Source organism: Xyrauchen texanus, chromosome 8, assembly GCF_025860055.1.
Source record: "Xyrauchen texanus isolate HMW12.3.18 chromosome 8, RBS_HiC_50CHRs, whole genome shotgun sequence".
Taxonomy (NCBI): domain Eukaryota; kingdom Metazoa; phylum Chordata; class Actinopteri; order Cypriniformes; family Catostomidae; genus Xyrauchen; species Xyrauchen texanus.
In genome coordinates this window covers 11,965,370-11,985,969 of record NC_068283.1, presented here as the reverse complement: position 1 = coordinate 11,985,969, position 20,600 = coordinate 11,965,370, and the positions used below count along the sequence as shown (strand labels likewise).

The window sequence follows — 20,600 nt, the reverse complement described above, 5'->3', positions numbered from 1 at the left end:
ATTCTGTTGTTCGCATGGTACAAGTTTCCAAGGTGTGGAAGGTTTCCAACAAGAGTGTGTTTTTACTGTAAATAGCCATATTTCTTTATTTGAACTAAATGGGCAACATTTAGTTGTGTACATGACTAACATAAATGCAGCATAAAAGTAATCCAAATGACTCCAGAGGTTGAATCCATGTCTTCAGAAGTGATATAATGGATGTGGGCGAGAAACAGATGAATATTCAAGTCAACATACTTTTTTTGTGAAATATGCTTTTATGTAGGTGTGTATTTTGAAACATAAACAAATAAATTGTTAATAAATTTGGCCACTTTTTTCTATTTTCTGAACTTCAGAGCTGAAGATTCAGAAGAGCCAAATGTTGGATATTCACCAGTTGCCCTGTTAACAGGGGTCAGAAAACTTGCAGATGCTGCAGTTCACTAAAATCTGGTCTGAAATGTCATCACACACCTGGACCAGGCTTTTTAGATATCTTTTTATATTTGGACTGATTTATGCATTGGATATGAGTTACCCAAAATAGTTTTAAAGACAGGTGGCTTTATTAGGTTTTAACGTTGAAGGATGTGTAACACTAATGCAGCTGTAGATAATTTATCCTGTTGCTGACAAATGTGTTTTTTGTTTCAGTGTTGTGCCTCGTGTATTGTCAATAATTGTACCTCGTCTTTTTATATTAAATATGTTTACTACATGCAGTTTGCTTATTATAATTTTTTATGTTTAAGTTGCAAAAAAACAAGTCAGTTGTGATTCTTGTGAACGTAAAGGCAATCAGTTGCCTCAATATTTTTAGTAGAACTTATTCGGGTTTACAGTGTTTTTAAACCCTCCAAAAATTAACCCCATTTACTTCCATTGTAAGTGCCTCACTTAAAGAAAAGGACAAGTCAAAATGGTTTTGTGGTCATCAATACTGACACAAATGCTTTCGACTGAGCTTAAATTGTACTGAACCTGCATTCCCTTAAGCTTTGAAAGTGGTATGGACAAAAGACTTCAGAACTTTTTCCAATAAATGAATTAGTTTCATACAGTCACTGAAGAATGAGAAAATAGAATTGACATTTAAAACTGGCATTATACCTAGTTCTAATAACTTGACCTAACCGACTTCAACTAACGTGATATAAACATGTAGGCTGAACAAGACAAGAAAACTTAAATGTAGCAGAACATAACTGATTCAAGTTAAATGAAAACCATTCATTCATATTAAACGAACACCATTCATCGAGTTAAACTAACACAATTTATTCATATTAAATGAAAAACATTCATCAAGTTAAACGAACACCATTCATTCATATTAAATGGACAATTCATTCAAGTTAAATAAACACCATTCATCCAGTTAAACGAACACCATTCATCAAGTTAAACGAACACCATTCATCAAGTTAAACGAACACCATTCATCAAGTTAAACAAACACCATTCATCAAGTTAAACAAACACCATTCATTCATGTTAAACAAACACCATTCATTCAATTTAAAACAAACACCATTCATTCAATTCAAAACAAACACCATTCATTCAATTTAAAACAAACACCATTCAATTTAAAACAAACACCATTCAATTTAAACAAACACCATTCAATTTAAACAAACACCATTCATTCATCAAGTTAAACGAACACAATTAATCAAGTTAAACGAACACGATTCATTCATTCATATTAAACGAACACCATTCATGCATTCATATTAAACGAACACCATTCATTCATTCATACATATTAAACGAACACCATTCATCAAGTTAAACGAACACCATTCATTAAATCATTCATGTTAAACAAACACCATACATTTATTCAATTTAAACAAACACCATTCATTCATTCATCAAGCTAAACGAACACCATTCATCAAGTTAAATGAACACCATTCATTCATTCATATTAAACGAACACCATTCATTCATCAAGTTAAACAAACACCATTCATCAAGTTAAACGAACACCATTCATTCATTCATTCATTCATTCATTCATTCATGTTAAACGAACACCATTCATTCAATCATGTTAAAGGAACACCATTCATTCAATCATGTTAAACGCACACCATTCATTCATTCATTCATGTTAAACGAACACCATTCATTCATTCATTCATTCATTCATTCATGTTAAATGAACACCATTCATTCATGATAAACAAACACATTCATTCAATTTAAACAAACACCATTCATTCAATTCAAAACAAACACCATTCATTCATTCATATTAAACAAACACCATTCATTCATATTAAATAAACACCATTCAGCAAGTTAAATGAACACAATTCATTCATTCATATTAAACAAACACCATTCATCAAGTTAAACAAACACCATTCATTCATGTTAAACGAACACCATTCATTCATTCATGTTAAACAAACACCATTCATTCATTCATGTTAAACGAACACCATTCATTCATGTTAAACGAACACCATTCATTCATTCATGTTAAACAAACACCATTCATTCATTCATGTTAAACGAACACCATTCATTCATTCATTCATGTTAAACGAACATCATTCATTCATTCATGTTAAACGAACACCATTCATTCATCAAGTTAAATGAACACAATTCATCAAGTTAAGCACGATTCATTCATTCATATTAAACGAACACCATTCATTCATTCATATTAAACGAACACTATTCATCAAGTTAAACGAACGCCATTCATTCATTCATTCTAAACGAACACCATTCATCAAGTTAAACGAACACCATTCATTCATTCATTCATTCATTCATGTTAAACGAACACCATACATTCATTCAATTTAAACAAACACCATTCATTCAGTTTAAACAAACACCATTCATTCAATTTAAACAAACACCATTCATTCATTCATCAAGTTAAACGAACACAATTCAACAAGTTAAACGTACATGATTCATTCATTCATATTAAACGAACACCATTCATCAAGTTAAATGAACACCATTCATTCATTCATATTAAACGAACACCATTCATCAATTTAAACGAACACCATTCATTCATGTCAAACGAACACCATTCATTCATTCATTCATGTTAAACGAACACCATTCATTCATGTTAACAAACACCATTCATTCATTCATTCATGTTAAACAAACACCATTCATTCAATTTAAACAAACACCATTCATTCAATTTAAACAAACACCATTCATTCATTCATGAAGTTAAACGAACACAATTCATTCATATTAAACGAACACCATTCATTCATATTAAACGAACACCATTCATTCATGTTAAACGAACACCATTCATTCATGTTAAACGAACACCATTCATTCATGTTAAACGAACACCATTCATTCATGTTAAACGAACACCATTCATTCATTCATGTTAAACGAACACCATTCATTCATTCATGTTAAACGAACACCATTCATTCATTCATGTTAAACGAACACCATTCATTCATTCATGTTAAACGAACACCATTCATTCATTCATGTTAAATGAACACCATTCATTCATTCATTCATGTTAAACGAACACCATTCATTCATGTTAAACAAACACCATTCATTCAATTTAAACAAACACCATTCATTCAAGTTTTACATGGTCCATTTTATTTGGTTTAAATTGATTCCATTTTGTTAAGAGAACTTGTTTCAATCACGTGGAACCACTGTCCATGATTGAATCATGTTCAGCCAAAGTGCTATTTTTTGTGTGTAATTTGTAATGTTTAAATGAACAAATGTTCCAATGCAGGTTCATTCCACTTTTATTATTATTTTAAATAAATGTGTATGAATGTGTGTGTGTGTGTATTACCATATTTTAATTCATATTATGTTAAGGCAAAAAGGCAATTTTTTTTTATTAAAGAAAAGCTGTTGTTCCCAGAGCAAAAACATTTTAGAGATTGGTTTGTCAGCTTTAAAAAAATTATGAACCAGTGAAAAAAGCAACACAAGTGCATATGCTTAAGCATAGCTGCAAAAATGTCTCTATTTCAGTGATTTTAAAGTATTATGCAGACAAATCTTATCCCAATTCAATAAGATAATTCGTTTGAGGTTTATATATTTTATTAATGAAGAATGACACAATGCAAAAGTAAACCTACATTAAGCAAAAGAAAAGGCATTTATTTTAACAGTTTATTAATGTATTTGAATAAAAACAACAACAAAAATGTATAGACTTCTGATAGTTAATTTAAACCTGGGCTTTTTGCAAAGTAAAATTACATGTTTTTTTTTGTGTGTGGGCATTTTATATATAAGTGGTCTTAGTATTTAGTACAGTATTTTATTTATTTATTTATTTTTTTTGTAATAACAATAGTAATTATCTGTACCTAAGCTTTTCTTTTTCATTCTTTTAAAGATACTTATTTTGTGTTTTAGAGGTGTATGACTATACTACCAAATAATATATGTTAAAAGTAAAATATTTCATGGAATTATAGGGAGATTTCTTGTAGAATTACAGTAATAGATGTTAATTACGGTAAAGCTAATTAATGTTTCTTTTACAGTTTTTAATCTGACTGTACATTCTTTTTTTAACAGACATTTTACAGCACCCCTACTGCCAGAAAATTACAGTTTTTCTGTTTGTCCAAACAATGCAAGTGAATGGGGACCACATTTTCATGTTCCAAAAAGGACACAAAAGGCAGTATAAAAGTAATCCAATGACTCCAGTGCTTTAATCCATGTCTTCCAATGCGATCCAATTGTTTTGGGTGAGGACAGACCAAAATGCAACTCCTTTTTCATTGTAGATCTTGCCATTGCAGTCTCTAGAAATGGTCATGATTTTAATCTCGAATTGATCATTAATTGAGTTTAAAATCATGATAATTCTCCATTAAAATATCTTTGTGTTCCGTTGAAGAAAGAATGTCATGCGAGTTTGAGGCAATATAAGGGGTGAGTAAAAGATGAGAACTATCATTTTTGTGTGAACTATTCCTTTAACATACTGTCTAGCAAGGAAGCTCACTAGGGTTTGGTAACAAAGGTAAAGGTTTGGGGTATATGGCAGTGCGTCCTGATGTTTGTAAAATTAAGAAGGGAAGGTCTCCATTCCCAACAGCACAACATGGCAAACTGTCAAATTCTGGAGGCTGATATACTTGGCTGAGAAGATTTCTAGATATTTGAATCTTCTCACATCCTACACAAGGTATGATGAGAGAATGATCTCTAGACTACATGTATATAAATAGTTTGGCAGCGCAAACCAGAATCTTTCACAGAAGGAATGCATTTATAAAGACGGTGTTACATGTGAGCGATGCCGCAATTGCTCCATCTTTGCAGAAAATAAAAGACATTCTGCTTTACCAGCCATAATTCCCTGTTCTCGGAACATTAATGATTCAAAATGCACAGCAAATACTGCAACTGGAAGATCGCAGGCAGCGACTCACAGCCCAAAAATGGGTCACAGGTCTGATCTGATATAGTCACGGACAGCAGGGAATAAACAATGCCAAGTAAGTGATTATGTGCAGTCAGCCAGTTATTGAAAAATAAACCCGAACAGGGTGACCAGGACCTCAAAGCGAAGGGGTCTTGATCACCCTGAAGGGATTTATTGTGCAATAACATCCAGATGACTGTACATTATCCTGCTTATTACATGACTACTTACCAAATAAATGGTGATAACAATGATTTTTGTTGAAATCATGTAATTATGTGAGAATAAATAAATGACTGATCAGCTAAATTCCACTTCTGGTTTGTGTTGGAGTTCTGTTGGTGTTATTACACACATAATGACTGTCTGACTCCTCACTATGCATCTTATTACAAGACTACTTTCCAAATAAATAAATAAATAAATAAATAAACAAACATGAAACACTGATTTGAGTTTAAATTATTTTAAAAAGCTTACTTGTGATCGCACAATGATCTGAGAGATCTTTACTAAAGACCCTGATGAGTGGTCTAATACATCTTTAGGCTGATTATATTCTGTGGTCGAACCTACGACATAGGCCAAGCGTTGCTACGGCTGTCATGGGATAGCCAATGCAGTAGCCTGACGCGCACCCCTTCAAAAATGTACCTGCACGTTGTGTCGGCGCATACCAAAACAGCTGTGATTGGCCCATTTTGTAACCAGACCCAGCCCCTCAGAATGATAAGGATATCTGAGGTAGTGTTGCATTTTAAGTGAAATAATATCTGTTGTATTCTAGAGGTCGACCGATATATCGGATTTACAGATTAATCGGGGCCCATAGTTGCGTGTTTTAAATATCCGCAATTGGAAATAAATAACTCAGATACTTATTTGGTTTAATTTTTCGTGGCCAAATCTGGAGGGTTCTACAGTCTGACCTCCTTAATTCTACAGTATAAAGGCGCCCTCTACTGGTAAAATAAAAACAATCACTGACTCCACTTGGAGTTTGTTGTGCAACGCAGTAATTTATACAGTTTTATAGAGATGTACACTTCAAAAGCAGATTTAAAACATTGATAAAGAAAAGCCAAGGAAAGTATACAATACACATCACTATTAATGTCAAGGTACAATAAATCTAATCGCTGAACTGGAGAATTGCCTTGCTGTGAGGTTAACAGAGCTAACATTAGATGTTCAAATTGTTAGAACAATGTTCTGCTTACCTTTCCCCTTAATATACTGATTTTTAAAAAACTGTCACTTATAATACCTTGCAGATCTGTCAATTTCTTTTCTTTTTTTTCAGGGGTTGAGGGGCGTCCAATTTGTTCCAGTCAGGCTATAAACATGAGTGCTCCGAAGGGTTTTTCTTTCCAAGTGAATTTCGAAGTTAATTATCAGTAGTGAATAAATCAATAATGCCAACCTTATATGAAAATGCTGCCTGAGTTTTCGTTTTTTGCTTGCCCGTTTGCAATTTCGCATGCTGCAGAAGACCCAGTGCGAGCACAGTTCTTTTTGTAAATGCACGTGCACAGGAACAGTTTTATAGTTTCCGTTTGAGTTTTTTTGACTGTAGGTTTGACAAAGTTTCCTAAACTTTTCTCCATTCTGACAAAATGAACTTCTGTCCAAGCTTCCTAACTTTATGACTTAGTTACTGTATGTACAAAAAAACAAAAAGCATGGACTATAAGCTATGCATCTGAAATTTAAAAGGAATGATCCGGGTTCAATACAAGTTAAGCTCAATCGACAGCATTAGTGGCATAACGCTGATTAGCACAAACATTTTCCTTTTCTTTAAAAAAAAAAAAAAAGGCAAAGATCTGGCTTACAGTGAGGCACTTACAATGGAAGTGAATGTGACTAATTTTGAGGGTTTAAAGTAACCGAAATGGGAACAACAATGTAAAATTGGATATAAGCAACTACACAGAATAGGTTAGTAAGTTATTTTACCACACTTACATCATGTTAACACTCATACTGTTTATGTCTTGTGTCTATACTTTTGAAACGGTGAGTATTTTAATGTTTTCAGATTGGCCCCCATTCACTTCTATTGCAAGTGCCTCACTGTAACCCAAAGTTTTGCTTTTTTTTTTTATTTATAAAGTGTCAATTTATTTTTGTGGTTATCAACATTGTCACAAATGCTGTCAATTGAGCTTAACTTGTATTTAACCCTGAATATATCTTTCAATTTGATATTCAAGAGGGCACATTGTTATATAATACAGTGTGTTCATGTGAGGGCACGTGTAATATAGATAATGCAATTTTAAAATGACCTTTAAAAGACAAGACTTGAGTTGATTTTATTTCTATCAGCTCGCTCCCTTTCTTGTACATCATTCATTGATTTATTATAACAGTAAAATAACAAATATTGTCAGTCGAGATTAAGTATTCAGTCGCTATTTGGCTTTGTAAGGCAGTGTTTTATGTTACTGCTAAACAACAAACACATTTGACCTAATATATGAATTAATGTTTTCATTCATTTCAGATGGCGAAGGCTTTGATGAAGGTACCAGTGTGGGAGAAATGTATTAAAGTATCACCATGGAAAGTAATACTTAATGTTCAGCACTATTTTATAATGAGTGGAAAGTTTTCATTCATATTTTACATTTCAAAAACGGCCAATTTATCGGCTATCTGCATGTTTTCCCAACTTAGTTATCGGTATCGGCAAAACCCACTATCGGTCGACCTCTTTTGTATTCCAGTCACAAACTTTGCGATCCGAGCCATGATTTGACCGTATGGTGTACAGTAAATCATACTTAGAAATTGTCAGCAAATTAAAAACTTAAAGGGTTTGTTATTGCCTATATGCATTGTAAAACGACACTCGTTTTGTGCTATTCAGGCGAGTAGTTATTAATTAATTTGATGATTTCTTTTTCACCACGGAATGTCAAAAGTATGCCAAAATATTTATTTATTATTATTTAAACGACTAAAGAGCAAGCCTACAGTAATTTATTCATTTATTTTTTTCCCCATCAATGCGTTCAACATGTATAATAAATAATGCCTATAAATTTCAAGATGATCACATACTTTAAACTCGTTTTAAATGCTACAATAATTTAAGGAATACTTTTGAATCCAGGAATTACATTGCTTTCGTTTATGTAAGAAATGTACAAAATTAGCATATTGGCTGTCCAGCCAACTCACTGAACGATGCGGACACGCCAATGCAGAACTATAAATGCAAACCAGTGCATTGGCCCCTACGCTGAGCCTACACCGTAGGTTCAACGTAGAAATTCATATATGTGCAGTTGTTACTCATAGATATCAGACCGCTAGATGATCATTCAGACCGCATTGATCAATCAGAATCAAGAGATCCAGAGCATCGTGTAATAAAGGCAAATAACATATGCAACTATCCAAATAATCGTGCATAGTAAATTTAGTTATTCAAACAGTCTTAACAACTTTTAAAAAGCAGAGAAAATGGATAAAACAGCTTATTTGAATTAAACCGTTTTCTTATAAATGTCAGCAGGAAAACAGATTTCATAATCTTTTAGATCTAGAGATCTGATAATGTTCTCCAGAGCAGCGATTGAGTGCAGGACAAAATGGTGTTTGGTTTTCAAGGGGAATGACCGCAGACCATTCTCTCCAGTGCCGAATAAGGCAGCACAGCAAGGCATTATATTGTATTCTGGTAAAATTAACGACAAGCGACGCCCAATCCCAGTCGCCCAAATAAACTGCCCCACTCACAGTCTAAAGATATCTCTTTTAGCACTGTTACATACAATTTAACGTCTTGTAAATTGTGCGGTTTGATTTTTTGAATGTGTTAAGTGGAATCACAGGAAAGCAGGGCTGTTGCTATATAAGACTGCAAGATCAAACTACAGTCTGAACTACAGTATAGCCTCAGAGAGGTGTAGTGCTGTGATGATCTGTGAAATCTATGAGCATGTTTAGATTTGCATTCCACATACTAAGTAATACGCAGTATGTACCTGTATGAATGGCAGAGTATGCACATTTTCAAGGGGTTGAAAAATGAAGAGACATTCATGATGCAATCCGAAAATCATTTTGATAAGATTACAAAGACAAATTTTTTTTTTGCACCAATAAACCATGTATAATAAGACCAGAGCGTGCATGAAATTTAATTTCATGATGACTTTAAAAATTGTAGGCAGAATAGAGTAAATAATATGAAACATGTAAGAAGTATGCTAGTATTCTCTTCCCAACAGCCTATGTATTATTCTGTGTGAGTTATTGATCATGTTGGCTGTCAGGCAGAGGAATCTAAAGAGAAGTGCTTCTCTTCAGAGTGTTACGAGAGCTCAAAGTATCTGGATGTTTATCAGAAGCAGTGGGATGAGGTGTGGACTCACAGTCAGGTATCTTGCATCCAAATCCACCTTCTTCTCCAGCTCAGACATCAGCTCACTGTGGAAGCATTTCAACTGCAAAATATGCAGAGACTTGGGATGAAATCAACTCATTTATCTTTTTTAAAACCTAAAAACACAGATTTGTTGACACTCGCTAATTATATGACATGCCAATGGGCTTCAAATGAAAAGTTGCATGCTAAATGGAATCTGCGGTCACATCCTTTAAGGGTAAAAGTAGGTTACAAACCATTTCCTCTAACTGTACTTGAATCTGCCGGTGGACCTCTGCCATCTGGAAAAGCACGTCCCCTGCAGAGAAGGACAGACATCAGTCAATGGAAGGACAACAGGAAATGAGCTCATGATCATGTGTTTACAGTGAGATTATTTTTTTATTAAGGTTACAAAAAAGACAGATTGTGTTAGAGGTAGGGATGGAGTGAGGGAAAAGAAAGAAAAGAAAGATTAGAGAAGACAGAAAGGAGGAAGGAAAGAAAGACAAAAGGGAGGAAGGCAGGAAAGACGTGCATTACAATCATGCCATCACACTAGACACACAACACAGAAGACGAGCAAACACAGGGTTGATGGCACAGACTAAGACATTAAACAGAGACAAAGAGAACTTAAAAACAGGATGAATGGTGGAGAAAAAACTAATCCAAATGAAAAGATTTCAAAGAGATTTAAAAAAAAAAAAAAAAAAAGCATTTCAATAAGAGTTTGTAAAAGTCAAGTGCACCCACAAATAAACATTCTGTCATTAGTCACTCATGTGTTATTCTGAACCCATATGCTGTTATTTTCTTTCTGTGGAACACAAAGGAGAAAATCTGAACGCTCTTTAGTGACCACATCTGTTAAGCTCCAAATAGGACAAAAGAAAAAGAAAAAAAAAGATTAATAAAATAGTTTACACATCTTAAACTAGACTAATCGAAGGACTTCTGTGCCAAACACCAGATCTTCTGAAGCCATACATAGATACATGTGAGGCCAAAACCAATATGAAACTGGTGAATAACAACTTGTGCATCGGTCATTTCCTCATATAAAGCTACTGTATCGTATGCCTTCAGAAGACATGGAATATTGCCAGCCTTGTCTCATGAAATTTTGCATTTCAAAATGTACATGCTGTATATCACATTTGCCTGCAGGATTTTCAGGGAAATGTCCATCTGGGGGCGCCAAAAGCAAGTAAAATGGCGTCGTTATAGGGTGAATTTTAGATAAAGTTTTTCAAAACGCATCTCCCTAACCCAAAACTTTTTCCTGAAACTAACCAAGTGTTTTAAAATATAACTGAGACGTTAAAAAAAGACACCTTTACCAAATCAACGCCTAAACTTAACCATTCGTGTTTTAAAATGCAGAAGCAAAATGAAAAAGCACATTTTCTGAAGCAACCAGCTCAATTCTACTGCTTTAGTGACTCTTGTAATGTCACATGTCAGCTTGAGTTCATAGCTGGACTTGAACCACAGTCCTCCAACTGCATGTCCAACACCCTATCAAGTGAGCTACCATGCAAACTATCTGTGATGGAATAAATGTATGTAGGTGAGTCTGTAATACAAGCATTAAAATGTATTGTTTTTAAAAAGATGTTTAAGTAGAAGTGTGTCGATATCATAAAATTGCTGGTTCTGAGTAATAGAGAAAAATATGTATTTATAAAGTCATAATCAGCCATTAAAGTCATGATTTGAGTGAAAGTCAATGAAACACACAGTTGTTGTAGTGCTCTAGTGTTAATTTCACCTGGAAACTGCAGGGAATTGTTCCTGGAGACACTTATAAGTTTTGCAGAAATGAACATTATATAGACACACATTTTCCAGGTTAGATATTGGTCACTCACAACTCTTATTTTTTTGCCTTTTTGGATTTGACAGCCATTAGTCACTATAAACTCACATGATATGGGAAAGAGCTGCATAAAGATTCTTCAGAAAAAAAAATAACGGCATATGGATTTACAATGACATCAGAATTTTCATTTCTGGCTGACTCATTCCTTTAAATAAAAACAAAAACTGTAACAAAAATAACTGTAAATTGGAAACATAAATGGCTGCTGTCATTTTTCTTTTTCTTTTTTCAATGCTACAGTGCTGCTAAAAGAGTATGACTGTCAGAATGTTACAAAACTTGCTGAAACAGAGTAAAGAAATAAAAGTAAACAAAAACAAACCAAACAAGGCCATGCAGCTGGTGAAAGTTGTGTTGTTTTAATATACCTACATGCTGCTGCTTCAGAATATGCAATGCATTGTGAGGAAAGGAACAGACAGTGAGCAGAGCACAGAAGAGACACTGTGAAAAGAACGCACAGCAATGGAAGACAACAGCACACCGCCCTGGCCTGCTTCAAACCAAGCAAAATCTAAAGTTAGCTGGTACAGGATGTCTTTAAGCACTGTGCAATGCAGAAATAGTGTTTGCACATGCCTGAACATTTCATACTAGCCAATTTAAAGGGATGGTTTGCCCCAAAATGAATCCCAGATGTGTCTTTCTTCTGCTGAACACAAATTAAGATTTTTAGAAGAATATTTCAGCTTTGTTGGTCTATTCAATGCAAGTGAATGGTGTCCAGAACTTTGAAGCTCCACAAAGCACATAAAGGCAGCATAAATGTAATCCATAAGACTCTAGTTGTTTAAACCATGTTGTCTGAAGCAGTATGATAGGTGTGGATAAGTCAATTTTTACTATAAATTCTCCTCCCTGCCCAGTAGGTGGCGATATGCACGAAGAATGCAAATAGCCAAAACAAAACAAAGTGAAAGTGGAGAATTATAGTAAAAAATAAAATATTGATCTGATTCCAACCCCAATTTATCATATCTCTTCAGAAGGCATGGATTAAACCAATTCGTTTTATGGATTACTTTTATGCTACCTTTATGTGCTTTTTGGAGCTTCAACATTTTTGGTCACCATTCACTTGCATTGAATGGACAAAAAGAGCTGAAATGTACTTCTAAAAATCTTTATTTGTGTTCAGCAGAAGAAAGTCACATCTGGGATGGCATGAGAGTGAGAAAATGATGAGAATTTTCATTTTTGGATTAACTATTCGTTTAAGTCTAGTCTAGCGTATCAGCACACATCCGCTCCCTGCATTTTGGAGAGCTCTCGCTGAAGAAAACAAGCATTTGACTCAATCAAGCCTGTTGATTAGTCTGAAAGAGGCTCCTGGAGATCTTAATGATAACCAATTCAGCCAAAAACGTATATTCCCTCATTATTTACTCACCTTCATTTAGTTTCAAACCCGTTTTACTTAATTTACTCCATGAAACGCAAAAAAGAGATGTTTAGTGCAATTTTTACACTGATCTTTTCAAACAAAGGCATATGCTGACCAGTGACTGTCAAGCTCCAATAAGCATCATAAAAGTAGTGCATCAGACTTGTGCACTTTATTCCAAGTCTTCTGAAGCCATCATTTGTGAGGAAAAGAAACCAATTTAAGTTGTTCTTCACTGAAAGCTATAGCGTAGTGCAACATTTTTAGTGAATAATGACTTCAATGTTGGTCTGCTCCTCACACAAAGCTATAGTACATCTTCAAAAGACTTGGAATAAAAAGTCTATGGTCTGCCTTTATGGTGCTTTATTGTCCTTTTTAGAGCTTGACAACCTTAGGTCACTTTCCACTTCTTTTGTGTTCTAAGAACTAAATTTATAAAGGTTTGGAACGTCATGAGTGAGTAAATGATGAAAGACCTTCATTTTTGGGTGAACTATTCTAAAATACAACCCTTATGGGTGACTTGCTTGAATTTTACCTCCTAATCTTGAGAATGATCTTTACATTTAAATGAGAATTGCAGTCCAAAATAATCATTCAGCCAAGCAAACATAGTGACAAAGCGGTACGGAGCATTAACAAAAACAGGCTAGACTCAGAACATGGAGGACACACAGTACTGCTTTAATAACAGCTCTTGACACAATTGCACATTTGTATATTAATTTTTTTCCATTACATTTCACTGATGCAAAAAAATAAAAAATAAAATAAAAATAAAATAAAATCACATACTCCACCCACATCATTTAAAGCTTATCTGAAACTTTAAAGGGATAGTTCAACGAAAAGGAAAATTCTCCCATTTCCTCACCCTCATGCCATCCCAGATGTGTATGACTTTCTTCTGTTGAACACACAGATGTTTAGAAGACTGTTTCAGTTAAATCCATATCATAGGTGTGGGTGATTAAAAAAAGACTTAAATATTGATCTGTTTCTCACTCACACCTATCATATCACTTCAGAAGACATGGATTAAACCACTCAAGTCTTATGGATTACTTTTATGCTGCATTTATGTGATTTCAAAGTTCTGATCACCATTGACTTTCATTGTATGGACCTACAGAGCTGAAATATTCTTCTAAAAATCTTAGTTTGCATTCTCAAGAATAAAGAAAGTCATACACATCTGGGATGACATCAGGGTGATGAGAGAATTTTCATTTTTAGGTGAACTACCTCGTTAATCTATACTAAAATAGAGGACTTTGCTTCCACATACACACCTTATGTAAGTAAATGAACCTAATAAGGTTTTATACTGATTCAGTTGACTGTGAAGCAAAAAGGGGGTCTGTCTTGGGTCAAGTTTAAAATATAAAAATGTGTCTAATTTAAGCAACAATATAAATGTATAAGTTCATGACAATTACAAGAATCCTGGGAATGCCTTTTTGTTGCTGGTTTTGCTAGATATGACATGACAATAATTATAAAATCTGAACAACCAATTATTTGGACTCAAATCATTTAATTACATTCAAAACGATGATCAGAATATATTTATATGGCTTGATTGCAGTTAATCAAGTTACTGCAACACAAATCACAACCTAATCAGAGGTTGATTAAAAAAAAACAAAAAACAGGTATATGGTGCAGAATAATGACTACATGTCAACCCTTCTTGGACGTGCTCTTTCAAGCATGAACAATCTTCCGTCACACTTATTAATTCTATTAACTCATAATTCTGCAGACACACAGCATGCCACCTAAACGGATTACAGATAATCCACCGTGCTCACCAGCCTCAAGGCTTACAAACTAAAGAGGTATTTTAACTGTTCTTAGCACTTGAATCAATTAACAAATGCAGTGCTAGGGCCTACACAAACACACACACACACACACACAGACACACACAAGCCACAAACACTGCAGCTAAATGCGGTTGTTATTCCTCTTCTGAGTGCTTAATCCCGTACATACAGAGTTTGGTTATTTACAGGAGTTAAAACAGCATTCCTTATACACATTCACTCCCGAAAATTTAAGAATTTTCCTTAAAAGGGACATTTCACCCAAAATAAAAATTCTGTCATAATTTACTCACACTCATGTTGTTCCAAACCCCTATGACTCTCTTTTTCAGAACAAAATAGGATGATGTATAATTAATAACCCAGTATATCTTGAGCACAATGGCAGCGTGAGTGAATTATGACAGAATTTTCATTTTTGGGTGAAAGATTATTTTAAATGCAGCAGTTTTGTATGAAGTACTCAATCGTCATACTTCAGAGAAGTACAGATACCTTTATGGAAATTGACTCAAGTAAAGGTTAAAGTAGCTCATGACAAAAGTATTCAAATAACTGTTATTAAAACGTACTTAAGTATCAAAAGTATCAACTTAATGGCAAAAACAATATGATCATACAGCCATGGCAACCTAATCCAGGGTGCTTCTCTTAGGTTTTGATTCACCATTAAAAAAAATTATCGTTCAGACTGATTCAAAAGAATCAACTTTTGACTTTCTATTACGAGTAGCATTCAGTATACATTTGCGGTTGCAAAAGTAACAAGAGAGTCTGGAGAAATATATAGGAGTAATAATAGTACTCAGTTTATTTTAATGTAGTGAAGTAAAAGTCAACAAAAATGTCAATAGTCCAGTAAAGTGGAAATATTGCAAAATTATACTGAAATACAGTTACAACTATAAACATGTGTAATGCACTGTGCGTTCAGAACAGACCTGAACAAATAATTGTGCCACTTTTGAACAGACAGCTCGTCGTCTGGTTGTCTCTGGTTACAGAGCATAAACAAAATATGGCTCCTGTGTTAACTGGGATCTAACATTCATCTAGTGAGAACACAAATTATTTTGGTCAAAAGAGTCACCATGGTTATTACCCTGTCAATCATCGCAAGTAAGGAGTGACTCCTTTATTCCGTACACACCTGGAATGATCATTCATGGCCACAGATAGTTATCCATCATTTCAGATATTTAAACTGATACATTTAAGGAGATTCACAGGGTGTTTCTACAGAAAAGCAAGCCTTTCAGAAAACCGCCTGAGAGGAGCTATGCAGGTACTTTGAACTCTAAAAAACTGACCTCTGACATCTGCATTCCTTTTGGTTAGTGCACAGCTGCCTGACAGACAGCACTGGGGCCAGGAAGAGTAACAGTCAATGCAGAGCACTCAACTCGGCAAGCAAGCCTATTCATGCAACATACATGAGAAAACTCTCTCTCTCTCTCTCTATCTCTCTCTCTCCCTCTCTCTCTCTCTCCCTCCCAGACTGCAACCACAAGGAGAACAATAGATACCTGCCAGTCAGAAGGACAGAATTTCTGAAACATCTGTGCCTGCAGCCATGCATGTCTCTACTTGGGCTGTGCAAAACTACATACTTTCCGTAACTAGCAACTATCCTGTCCAACTGACATACTCGCCAAATACAACAAATTCTCAAATGCTCTTGATGTTAATGACCCTCTTAAAAGTAGACGTGTACCATCCGCTCACTCGTCTCTCTGCTACACTCATGAATTACATGCTCTTAAAGCTACAGGATGCCGCCTTGAGCGTCTTTACAAGAAAACTGGTCTATCTGTTCACCTATCCGCCTATAATGAACATATACAGCCATACAAATCAGCACTAAATGATGTACGCTCATCTTACTTTTCGTCCATTATCAATAATGCATCTTCTAGACACTTTCTACTGTCAATAAACTCAACCCACCTGTGCCCCTTATTTCAGCCTCTACTGAACTCTGGCAGTCATTTCTTCACTCCTTTCAGAATAAAATCAACTCTATTTAGAAACTTTACCCTTCTACCGTTATGCTTCAGGATTTTCTCACAAACCACTAGATTTGCACTTTTACGGATTACGCAACCACCACCCCATCTACAGTTCTGAGTTCATTAGCAATTCGAATTGTTCTTCCTGCCAGCTTGATCCTGCACCCACTGTCTTGCTTAAACAATGTTTGCCTGTTATCTCAGCGCCTATTTCCCATCTTATCAACAGGATATTTAAGTACAGGCTTTGTCCCTCCAGTACTGAAAACTGCGGCTGTCACTCCAGGTTTAAAAAAGTCTGGCTTAGATCCCACTGATCTTAAAAATGACTTCCCAATTTCATATCTTCCTTTTTTGCCAAAAGTTATGGAGAAAGTGGTTGCATCTCAACTTCTGTCCTATTTGGCCACACACAATCTCTTTGAATGTTTTAATCATACAACACTGAGACTGCACTCAAAGTTGTTAACGTTAATCTACTTTTGGCTGCGGAGCCATCACTTTCCTGGTCCTTTTAGATATCAGTTCTGCTTTTGACACTCTCTCACATAGCATACTCATAGCTAGGCTCTCTGCAATTGGCATCTCAGGCACTGCTCTGTCCTGGTTCATATCTTACCTCTCTGGCCGCCAACACTACATTTCTATTCGTCAGTATAAATCAAATACTGTTCCTGTTTCTCAAGGTGTCCCCCAGGGTTCTGTACTTGGTCCTTTGCTCTTCATCACATCATTATTCGCCATCATGGCCTCAACTTTCACTGCTATGCTGATGACACTCAACTTTATAATCAGCTCTAAGCACTCTGCCCCCTTGCCCACAAGTTCCCTCTCTGAATGTATTAAAGACATCAACTCATGGATGATCAGTAACTTTCTAAAACTCAAAACTGATAAAACTGACCTACTAATATTTGGGTCTCCAAGTGTGTTATCACGTCCCCCTGATCACACTCCGCTATTGTTCGTAATCTTGGCATTATCATTGACCCCACACTCTATACATATATATATATCAGCAGCTAGGGTTCTCACCTACTCAAAGAAATCTCACCTCTCACATCACAATACTTTGTAGGCCTAAACTGGCTACCTGTCTCCTATCATATTCAATACAAAATTCTCCGTACATCATTCAAAGCTTTACATTGTCTTCCCCCTCATACATCACACGCCACTATAGCCCACTATGCTCACTCAGGTCATCTGATTTTGGCCTATTATTCATTCCACGTTGCAAGCTGACCTCACTAGGTGGTAGGGCTTTTTTGCACACTTGCCCCTTCACTTTGGAACTCTATCCCTCAGTCAAAATCAATCTCAAAACATACCTCTTTGACCTATGCTCCTCCGACTCTTCAAATGTTTATTTATTATTTTTTTTTACCCTCATCCTGTAAAGCGACCTTGAGTTTGAAGAAAGGCGCTACATAAAATAAACCTAATAATAATAATAATAATAATAATAATAATAATAATACAATATTTTCAAAATCGGGTAAGAAAAAAAAGTGTGTGATGAGTGTCATGACAACAAAGTTGTAATATTGGATATTGCTTTACACAGATAAGGTTGGTCAGCAAATTTGGTCGTGTTTTAACATTTAGTAACTGGCCCCATTCACTTCCATTGTAAGGGCATCTTGAAAAAAGTCATTCTGGTTTTGAATGATGAGGGTGAGTAAATGATGGCAGAAATGTTAATGTTTAGGTGTGAGCTATTATATAATTGTGGAGGCGGGGGTGTGGTCGAGTGCCCATCTTGGATGATAGGAAGCAGTAAGGAGGTTCACCTGAGATGAACTGCGGGGTAAATACGGTTTCTGTGTTTGCAGGGAGAGATTGGGTAGATAATAATGGCCCGGTGCACAGAGAGAGGGACACACAAGAGACTGCTTGTTTATTACGAGTGTTTTGTTTGATTGCTGAAAAGCTGAACTTTATTTGTGGATGCTGAAAAGCCACTTTTTGTTTTATGTAAGCTGTAAAGTGATTGCTGTGTATAAAGAATGAAAACATGACTCAAATGGATAGTGGAAACTAGTTCCCGCTTCCTCTATAAGCCCTACAACAAAATTTGTTACAATAGTAAAATTGCTCCTTCAAAGGGCCGGATTAACCACGTTCGGAGAGGGGGGTTAACTCTTTACAGTCATGCAAGTGCAGATCCTATCTACCTAAAGGGAAATTCTGATGTTTTGCCAGATGTGTAGATGTTCTTCAGCAGAACACAAATGACGATTTTTAGAAGAATATCTCAGCTCTTTAGGTCCATACAATGCAAGTGAATGGACTCCAGTGGTTAAATCCATATCTTCAGAAGTGATATGAGAAACAGATTGAAGTACATTTTTGTGAAAAATAATTTTCCCTGCCCAGTAGAGGTGATATGGCATGAAGAATGTGAAAGTTAAGGTGCAGATTGACTGAGCAGGGAGGTGAAGTCGACTTGAATATTAATCTGTTTCTCACCCACACCAATCACATTGCTTCTGAATTCAGAATTTTGGCACCCATTCACACTTGCATTGTATGGACCAAAAGAGCTGAAATATTCTTCTAAAAATCTTCATTTGAGTTCAGAAGATGACAAAGTCATACACATCTGGGATGGTATAAGGGTGAGTAAATGATGAGAGAGAGTTTACATTTGTTGGTTAACTATCCATTTTTTATATAAAAAAGAGAAACAGAAGCCGCTGGCAAACTAAACAGGCCGGGCCAGTCTGGGAGGAGGAGAACGAGTAGAAGAGCAGAGTGAATCACTGACAATGGACAAGCATGGATCACTGCGGGGTGTCGTGGGAATAGTCGTAATGCTGATGCTTCCAGCCAAACTGAGATATGGAGTGCCGACATTCTGAAGAACAAAATGGAGGTCTTTGTATATCAGCTTAATGTACCTGCATAGTGTCTTTTGTCATTTTGTACAGTGAGCAGATTACATCATTCCCATGGTGCTGATACTGAAACGGTATTATGCATCCCCTGGTGCGCTGCTGCATCAAGTGGTCCTTATGTCACACTTTATTGCACATGCAGTCTATTGCTCCATTCACAGATATAGCGATTTCATCACTGGAGGTTGCCAAGTGGCTGTATTGTTGGTTGTAGAAGGTATTTCTACTGCGGGATGCCCCAAATCATTTTATTGGTGGGCTGCACAACTGGCTATAGCTTTTCAAAATCTGATAACAAATGGGATGTACTGCTAATAAAATTTTTATTTAATTCAAATTTATTGCTGCCAAATATGGACATTTTAGACAAGAAATTGTTCTTCTTGTTATGGAAAACTCACTGCCGAAAATTTATGACACTCTATTCTGTGTATCATTTTATTTTATCCTTGCATGTGGGCAGAGAAAATTCATACGGAACAGTGTAACCACTACCGATTGCTGCAGAGATTATTTGGCGCTCTTTGTTTGCTGCGATTCTCTGATTGGTGGATAATTTCTACTCAAGATAATTGATAGTTAAGTAATTCACCAGAATTACTCTTAACCTTTGACCTGTATAAAATGTAAACACTGATTTACATCAACTTAACTAACTTTTTGGCCTGAAACCATGACATCCTACAATGGAGTAATTTTATTTTATGATTTTCTAAACAAAGCTATTAAAGTACCACCTAATGAGGTCCTCCTGTTCATTCTACCTGGTTCATATAAACACTGTAAAATG

The 20,600-nt window shown here is 35.4% G+C and overlaps 1 protein-coding gene across 4 annotated transcripts in view; it reads right to left on the bottom strand.

The window, feature by feature from the left end:
• Positions 1-20,600, bottom strand: part of LOC127647679 (brain-specific angiogenesis inhibitor 1-associated protein 2-like) — a 132,212-nt gene that overhangs the window by 56,057 nt on the left and 55,555 nt on the right. For all 4 annotated transcript variants that reach the window (XR_007971089.1, XM_052132086.1, XM_052132084.1 and 1 more), the window contains exons 4-5: positions 10,058-10,119; positions 9,808-9,879 (exon numbers count right to left, since the gene is read on the bottom strand). Coding sequence is in view for 3 of the 4 variants with exons in the window: in XM_052132086.1 (XP_051988046.1) it covers positions 9,808-9,879; positions 10,058-10,119 (134 nt within the window). In the remaining variant the exon portion in view is untranslated. The remainder of the gene's footprint in view (positions 1-9,807; positions 9,880-10,057; positions 10,120-20,600) is intronic.